Here is a 9441-nt window from a genome sequence, read left to right on the forward strand (position 1 = left end):
ACAGTGGACCTCTATAGCCCATCAGTTCTGTTTGCTGGTGAGTGACTTGTTTTGATTTACCATGGAGTTGGGTAGGCATCATTTAACCAGGATTCCATGCCTTGCCATCCTATCCCAGCTTCTCTGAAGCCTAATCTGTCACTCAGCCCATGGCACTTGATTACTATTAATTTTTAAAAACAGTACTTAAGAGCTGCGTGTGTAGCTCAGAGGTAGAGGGCTTACCTAGCATGCCTGGGCTCAATCTCCAAAATACATAAAACTAAACGTGGAGGTACAGCACACTTGTGACCCTAGAACTCAGGAAGTAGAAACAGAAGGGTCAGAACTTCAGGATCTCGCTTAGTTACATATTGAGTTTAAGGCCAGCATGGGTATATAATACCCTGTCTGAAAAAATAAATAAATAAATAAAAACCAAAGAAAAGAAAACAGTACTTTGGTAATTGAAAGGTGAACTGAGGCATCAGAGAGTCGGGTCTTGTGCAAAGCCCCACTCTGAGGTAAAGTACAATAGCTTTGATGTTCTAGAATATGCTGATGTTTTAGTCTGTTGTTACCACCCCCTCCCCCCAGGTTGTGTATGTGTGTGTGTGTTTTGGATGGGGCTTTAGAGACAGGTTTCATTCTGTAGCCCAGCCTGGCCTTAAATTCACAGCAATCCTCCTACTTCAGCCTCCCAAACATCTAGGTACTGGGGGCATCACAGACATGTGCCGCCATTCTTGGCTGCTTTTGGCCACTCTGATACATATCTTTTAGATAGTACACTTACAAAAAAAAAAAAAAAATCGGGGCAATAGTTTTAAAACATTCCATCTTTACCTTGGTCTTTCTGATTTACATATGATCTCATCCAATCACAATATTCTGCTCACTGACCAGAGATGGGCTCTCTGTAATGAATAAGACCTTTGAGTCAGAGGACTCTATCGGCCTTAGGCTTTGGTGTAATTCAACCAAAGCAAGGCTGCAAAACGTTGGATCACAGGGAAGAAGCACAGAACAGAAAAATGAAGCTTCAAGTAAGTGAACTCGTCCAGTGTGAACTCTAAATGATGGGGTTGGGGTTGGAAGACGGACCTCTGGACTCTGCTTTGCTCTGTGAGCTCGTCCAGTGTGAACTCTAAACGATGGGGTTGGGGTTGGAAAAACGGACCTCTGGACTCTGCTTTGCTCTGTGAGCTCGTCCAGTGTGAATTCTAAACGATGGGGTTGGGGTTGGAAGACGGACCTCTGGACTCTGCTTTGCTCTGTGAACTCGTCCAGTGTGAACTCTAAACGATGGGGTTGGGGTTGGAAGACGGACCTCTGGACTCTGCTTTGCTCTGTGAGGTCGTCCAGTGTGAACTCTAAACGATGGGGTTGGGGTTGGGGTTGGAAGACAGACCTCTGGACTCTGCTTTGCTCTGTGAGCTCGTCCAGTGTGAACTCTAAACGATGCGGTTTGGGGTTGGGGTTGGAAGACGGACCTCTGGACTCTGCTTTGCTCTGTGAGCTCGTCCAGTGTGAACTCTAAACAATGGGGTTGGGGTTGGAAGGCGGACCTCTGGACTCTGCTTTGCTTTCTACAGTTGTGCCGCTCTTGCTGCTGATATGCCACTGTGGAGAGGGCGCCAAAGGCTTCACCCCCATTCCTGGGACCATAGAGATGCTGCACCCTTGGAATAATGAAGGGGCACCACCTGAGGACAAGGTCAGTTTATCAGTGATGGAACCTGCCTTCTGGTCTGATTTTGTTGGGGGATGTGGAGAGTGTGAACAGTCTCACTCTGCAGCCCAGACTAGTCTTGAACTGAAAGCAATCCTCCTGCCTTGGACTCCCAAGTATGGGGATTACAGCTGTGAATCACCATGCCCAGCCTTATTTTATGATTTTAAAGGTGTCTTTCTTGGAGGGTATTTATAATATTTTTGGTCATGAGAGACTGGTATAGTTAGAGTTTTCCTGCCTGGCCCACGGTCAGGGCAAATCTCTCTCACCTGTCAGTCCCACAGCCGCTCAGACCCAACCAAGTAAACACAGAGACTTATACTGCTTACAAACTGTATGGCCGTGGCAGACTTCTTGCTAACTGTTCTTACAGCTTAAATTAATCCATTTCTATGAATCTATACCTTGCCACGTGACTCGTGGCTTACCGGCATCTTCACATGCTGCTTGTCATCGTGGCGGCTGGCAGTGTCTCTCTGACTCAGCCTTCCACTCCCAGCTTTATTCTCCTCCTTGTCCTGCCCACACTTCCTCCTGCCCGTGTTTTATTTACCAACCAATCAGAGCAACACATTTGCCACACAGAACATCCCACAGTAGACTGGCACAGCTATTGAGTTGTGAAATATATACATTAAGAGCTGGCATTCAGCTCTTAAAGGCCTTGGCATCTAGGAAGTAACAATGTCTGGAAGACTGAGCCCTCCATCTTTGGGAGCTGACAGTGTCACAGGGGAATTGATTAGAGGGACCAGCTGATGTCCACTGCAAAACTGACTGCCTGCTTGCTGGTGAGGAAAAGCCCTATGCCTTTCAAGGTCACGGGAGCCTGTGTTGGTGTTGTAGTATGACAGTGAAAACAGAAAAATAGTCACTAAATCCCATGCATGTGTTTACCCAGCAGCAGTCATTAGATCTCACACATACGCCTTTGTCAAAGAACAGGTTCAAGTGATAGCATGTTCTCTCTTGCTTGCCAGAGCAGACTTGAGAGGTTTTGACTGTACTGTAGTATATCCTGTGCTAACAAGAATGCAGACCAGAAGCCAGCAGGTGATCCAAACGACGTAGAGCAAGGGACAGGGGGAGCAAGAGCATGTGGGAATTTAGACTAGGAACTTCTGCCCTGCTATGAAGTGGTCCTTTCAATACCAAGATCTGATCCATTTCTATTCTCAGTACAGTCAGTTGACAGAGGTAAACCCCAACCCCCAAGATGCTTATGAAGTGTGTCCAAATCCCTTTTCTTATTGCATAACAGTCGGCTCCCTGTCCTTCCGATGTGTCTTCACCCTGGGTCTCTCCTCTTCATCTGTCACAAGTACCATTTCCTGTAGGATGTATGTTTCAACAGCAAGTGTCAGGAAGCTGAGTGTTGGCAAAGAAGAGCATGGTGTTTCTCCGTGTTGATTACTGTCTTAGTCAGGGTTTCTAATGCTGTGAGGAGACACCATGACCATGACAACTGTTTGAAAGGAAAACATTTAGGGCTGGCTTACAGTTCAGAGGTTTAGTCCATTATAATCATATTGGGACATGGCAGCGTGCAAGCAGACATGGTGCTGGAGAAGGAGCAGAAAGTGGTCTTGGACACTGGATGTGGCTTGAGTATAGATGAGACCTCAAAGCCCACCTCCACAGTGACACACTTCCTCCAATAAGGCCACACCCACTCCAACAAAGCCACACCTCCTAATAGTGCTACTCCCTTTGGGGGCCATTTTCTTTCAAACCACCACAATTATTTTCCTTGTTACTGCAGCAATAATATATGATAAGGCAAACTAAGGAAGTAAAGGCTTATTTGGCTTACAGTTTGAGAGATGCAGTCCAGCATGGCAAAGAAGGGTTGGTAGCCTAAGTGTGAAGAGGCAGGTCTCACTGCATCTGCAGTCAGGAAGCAGAGAGCAGACAGGAAGTGGTCCACCTCCAGTGATCCACTTCCTTTAGTGAAGTTCCACCTCCTAATGGTTCCACAATGTTCCAAAGCATCCCACCAGCTGAGGATCAAGTGGTCAAACACGTGAGCCTATAATCTCAGTGCTTGGAAGGATAATGGAAGAGGTCAGAAGTTCAAGACCAGTCTAGACTACATAGTGAGGTTTTGTTTCAAACAAATAAGAGTAAGTAAGTAAATGTGGACAGTCCCGGATCAGTCAACATGGAGATCCTTCAACACATGCCCCCATCCCACCTCCTTCCGGATGCTCTACCCATGGGTTCCATTCCAGAAACTAGTTCTTGTCCTCACACTGGAACAAGCAGCTGAGACATGAAGAACTGCTCTGTAGGCACATTTGCTTTTACAAGCTGCATATACCATTTCTCCTTGGTTCTCTTTAATTTAGGCAAGAGATTCTAGCAATGGAAGATTGGAAATAGAGTCTTTATGTCCAGCTGAAATTTCAGAGTTCTGTAACTGTCACAGAAGACCTCAAAGGGGAGGTAGATGTTATTGGTTCTGGTAAAGAGAATGAACCAAGACCACATAAGGAATCTGAGCTTTGTATCCCCCATGGGTTGTAGTCAGCTCTGAAGCAGGGAGAAGAAATCCTTCACAGGACTCAAGTAGACGTGTCCCACCCTAAGTGGTTTCCTAATTTGCCCAGAAGGAAATAGCTTATCCCTCCTTACATCCACTTAGCTTATATCTTTATGCCAAGTACACTGTCCCTTTGTCCTTTGGATTCATGTCTGAGCTGTTTACCCCTAGGTGGTGCCGTCCCTTCTGGTGGCGGATCATGCCGAGAATTCAGCAGTGAGAAACGGAGTGGGAGGTGCAGGAGGCTCGATGCTCAAGGAGAGCTTGGTGAAAGGCAGCAGCTCGGCGTCCTTTACCAAAGGACAGCATGAGCTGTCCGAAGTGGACGCAAGATGGGAAGAACACAGAAGCCTCCTTACGGCCGGAGCCACCCACCTAGTAGGGACGGCAGGAGCCATCGCAGCCAATGAAACACTGAGGATGACAAGAGCCACAGGGGCTTCCAGAGACATGAGTGGGGCTCGGGGAGCTGCTGTGGCAATGAATGAGGAGTTCTTGAGGAGTTACTACACAGAGGTAAGCACTGGCGTTTGGGGATGGTGAGGAGGGAGAGGGAAACGTTTATATCAAAACGTGAGATTCTAGATTACTAAGTGGGCTTTTGTAGAGACAATTAGTGGGAAAGTTTTATGGTGTGTGTGTGTGTGTGTGTGTGTGTGTGTGTGTGTGTGTTTATAGGCAACAGAAAAGAGAGGTGAGACCCATTGAAATAGACAGTGTTAGCCAAGTTACGCTGTGATAACAAATGGCCCCGTAATCTGCTTAGTTTTTACAAAGGCCTTTTTCTTCATGCTTTTACCTGTTGACTTGTTCTTGCTCTGCTCCGTGTCATCTTCATTCTAAGATGCAGATTAAGCCCAGGGAAGCTGCCATTCTGTGGAACAGGGAAGACCACAGTGGCAGAGCCAGACCTCGGCTCTGGTGGCTACTTATCTCACGGCTATCGTAAAACAGCTGACAAACACAGCTGGAGGGAGAGTTTAGTTGAATTCATGGTTTGAGAAGTTAGTTCCAGACCATCCTGGGGAGGCATAGCAATGGCCTCATGAGATGACTAGTCGGATTACGTCCACAGTCAGGAAGCAGAGAGAGGTGCATGCTGGGGCTCAGCTCACTTTCTCCGCTTTTCAATTTCATTTGGTTCAGGAACCCAGCCCATGGATGGCACCACCCACATGTAGGGTGGGTGAGTCTTCCATCCTCATTCAAACCTCTTAGAAAACTGCCTCATAGACATATCTAGAGGTGCGTTGCCAAGGTGATTCTCAACCCAGTCAAGTCAATAATGATGATCAGTCTTCACAGGCTCCTTCAGACTCTCCCTTTTCACACTTGCATTTCTTTGTCAAAGTAAGTCATGTGACTATGACACATGGCCCTGGGTCAAAAATAGAACCCTTCTGCCGAAACGGGCTTTGGGGGTGATAAACATAGGAAGGAGGACAGAGAACATAGCCTGAAACACTCAGGCTAGTAAATCCACTTACATTTTTGGTTGGTCGGTTGGCTGGATTTTGTTTGTTGTCTGTTTGTTTTTATTTATTGATTTTATGTGTATGGATGTTCTGCTTGCATGTTTGTCTAAGGACCACAGGCAGACAATGTCTGGTAGGGACCCGACCAGAAAAGGGCATCAGATCCCTGGAACTGGAGGAACATATGGTTGTGAGCTGTCGTGTGGGTGGTGAGAATCAAACCTGGGTTTTCTGGAAGAGCAACAGACGCTCTTATGCGCTGAGCATCTCTTAAGCACCCCATTTTGGCTATTTATATGATAAAACTTGTCATTCTGAAGGGAATTCACATGAAACAATGGAGGAAGTTACTCAAAAGAGGGTCAGGTATCGTGGCCTGAGGTTAGCACCTGGAAACAGGACTGGAAATAAGTGTTCCATCTAGACAGAATTCATCCCAGGATACATTTCATTACTAGAACCCAAACTATTCATTTCAAAATGGGAACTAGTCAGTTCATGCAGAAGCCTGATGCTCCTGAGTAGGTCATTGCCTTACAACAGGAATCGAAAGCCTTGAAGCCAAAACTGCTGGAGAGGCAGACAAACCCACCATTACAGTTGGAGGGTGGAGCCTGTTCTGTCAGAGCAGAGAGGAAGTTGGTAAGGGTGCCGGAAACATAGCAGCATGGCCAGCTGACTGGATCTAACCGCCACGGTGCAACGCTGGGTATCCCAAAACTTTAAATGGGTCTGGCAGCGTGGCAGGGGGTAGGAATTCAGCTCAGTGGAAGAGTGTAAAGCTCTAGGTTCCAACTCCAGCCTTCCCCCCCAAAGAGGAAAGGGAACTAGGATTTCAGAGCTTTCATAACACGTCAGAAGAATCAACGGCTGGATGTGGAGACACACATCTCTAACTGTAGCATACAGGAGGCAGAGGTGGTAGGACTCGGGAGTTCAAGGTTATCCTCAGCCACATATTGAGTTTGAGGCCAGCCTGGGATACCTAAAATCACGTCTCAAAGATAGTAGAAATTTCCAAGCGTGTCCGTTGCTTACATGGATTGTAGCCAATTACATTTTCCATTATCTTTATCTGTTTTTCTATTCTGTCTCACACTTACACAAACACATAGGCATACCTCCAAATACAGGCACGTGTCCCCTATTACCACAGTGCAGCTAACAAATTAGGAAACTTAAAATGGATACGATTTACATTTCAGTTTAGTCACTGATAAACTCCATGATAAGGGCAATTGTCTTCTGAAGCAATTAACTTCTCTACGCGGTGTCTAATTGAGTTACCATGACACTATTCACATCTAATCTGACATTGTTCTCCCAACCGTTTTTCATCTTTCATGATATTAATGTTTTGTGACAAGACAGGTCAACATATCCTATGATATAGGATGTCTCAATTATGTTTCTCTTCTGTTTTCTTGTAATTAGACTCGATTTTTCTCAGTTTCTGCATTATAAACAGGAACATCAAGCCTTGTTTTTAAATGAATTTGTGTTGGTAATGATCTGGCTCCATTCTTATTTCTGTGACAGAAAGCGGCCTCCTATGCTGAGGAAGACGACCTTCACATGGCCAAAGACTGCCTTCTCGTTTACTCCCAGGAAGAGACAGACTCCCTCCGAGGCTCCATTGGCTGCTGCAGCTTTATCGAGGGAGAGCTTGATGACCTGTTCTTAGATGACCTGGGGCTTAAATTCAAGACACTAGCCGAAGTTTGCCTGGGTCGAAAGATCAGTTTGGATGTGGAGGGTGAACAGAGGCAAAAGCCCGTCCGAGAAGCAAGTGTGAACCCAGCTGCGGGCTCACTCTATGAGCAAACGATGGTCAACTCAGAGAGCACGTACTCCTCTGGCCGTGGCTTCCAAGTCCCCAAACCTCTGCATGAAGCACACGCAGAGAAAGTCACCCAGGAAATTGTCACTGAAAGCTCTGTGTCTTCCAGGCAGAGCCAAAAGGTAGTGCCACCACCTCCTGACCCCGTGGCTTCTGGTAATATCATAGTGACAGAAACTTCCTATGCCACAGGCTCCACAGTGCCGCCCAGCACTGTGATCCTGGGTCCTAGACAGCCACAGAGCCTTATTGTGACAGAGAGGGTGTACGCTCCAGCATCCACCTTGGTGGATCAGCATTATGCCAATGAAGAAAATGTCCTTGTTACTGAACGAGTGATCCAGCCTAACGGGGGTGTCCCTAAGCCACTCGAGGTCACCCAGCATCTGAAAGATTCGCAGTATGTTATGGTGAGGGAAAGGGAGAGCATCCTTGCTCCCAGCTCAGGTGTGCAGCCCACTCTGGTAATGCCCAGTGTGGCAGCAGGACAGAATGTCACAGTGACAGAGAGAGTTCTGACTCCTGCTTCCTCTCTGCAGTCCAGTTACCCAATCCCCAGCGAAACCTCTCTCAAGGCTAGGAAGACTGTGCTTTCTAGTGTAGGAGGCCTGGGCCCTGGGCCCAGTTTAGATTTAGAGGAATCTGGCCATCCCAATTCTACTGTAACCACATCTTCCACCAGGGTCACCAAGCACAGCACCGTGCAACATTCTTACTCCTAAACGGAAGCCGGCTGCCAGCTGACCCGGAGCTTAACTGGCTTCGCTCCATGGATGTGTGTTTCCATGCCCCTAACCCATACAAAGACTTAGGCAGTGAAAGAAGTCACTGCTGTACCGAGGGCCGCAGTGTCTCTGGTAGGGCTGTATTTCAGAAATGCTCTGAGATATTCAGGGGATGGATTGAAGATGCTGTTTCCTAAGTGCCTTTCGCACACTGTGCAAGCAATACTCACAGGCTAGACAAGTAAAATCGGCTTCTAGGAACTTGCCAAATTAAAGCATGGTTTCTAGTTCATCTGGTCCAGAAGGATGGGTCTCTGCACAATGCATCGACACCCAGTAGGGACAGTTCCAGTCTTTATATTACAGAACCTCACAGGTTATAGGTACCAAATAGCTCATCTAACCCAGAGGAGCATCTCCTCTCTGGGCCTCCACTTGTGTTGCTGGTTCTCTTTAACACTGGAACCCTGAGTATCACAGGAGGCCAGAAGAAAGAAAAAGAAAAAACCTTGGACCCCTTTTAATTGGGTAAATTGTTGGAATTTTAGAACACTGACATGATAAGAATATATGTTGTGTATTTCTCTGCACATGACATGTATCCACACATGTCCTGTGTGCTTAAAAAAAAATGACTGCATATTTCTCCTTGTTTCTCAGAGGTCATGAAGATATTAAGGATTTTAAATTCAGTTAAATAATCCAGGGTAGCCAAGTGTGATGGCACAGGCCTTTAGTCCCAGCACTTAGGAGGCAGGAGATCTCTGAGTTTGAGTTCCAGGACACCCAGAGCTACATAGAGAGACCCTGTCTCAATAATAATAATAATAATCATCATCATCATCATCATCATCATAATAATAATAATAATCCAAGATAAAATTCATACTTAATTTTCTGTAATGTGATAATAGTCTATAAAACAAAACCCTCAGCATATATTTGTTTCTTAGCTACAATTTAGTGCCTTCAGGGGCTGGACAGATGGCTCGGTGGTTAAGAGCACGTTACTGCTTTTGCCGAGAACTCTACTTTAGTTTCTGAAGTCCATGTCCTGTGGACAACCACCGTTAATTCCAACTGGGGGGGGGGGTCTGATGCCCTCTACTGGACACCAGTGGTACTGCACTCACACAATTCAGTGT

At 46.4% G+C, this 9441-nt stretch overlaps 1 protein-coding gene across 1 annotated transcript in view; it reads left to right on the top strand.

Annotated features, from left to right (window-relative positions):
• Positions 1–9015, top strand: part of Dsg2 (desmoglein 2) — a 29278-nt gene extending 20263 nt beyond the window's left edge. The window contains exons 12-14 of the mRNA XM_059246702.1: positions 1575–1696; positions 4428–4772; positions 7271–9015. Of these exons, the coding sequence (XP_059102685.1) occupies positions 1575–1696; positions 4428–4772; positions 7271–8293 (1490 nt within the window). The 3' untranslated portion in view covers positions 8294–9015. The remainder of the gene's footprint in view (positions 1–1574; positions 1697–4427; positions 4773–7270) is intronic.
• Positions 9016–9441: the final 426 nt, after the last annotated feature.

Source organism: Peromyscus eremicus, chromosome 19 (genome assembly GCF_949786415.1).
Source record: "Peromyscus eremicus chromosome 19, PerEre_H2_v1, whole genome shotgun sequence".
Lineage (NCBI taxonomy): Eukaryota > Metazoa > Chordata > Mammalia > Rodentia > Cricetidae > Peromyscus > Peromyscus eremicus.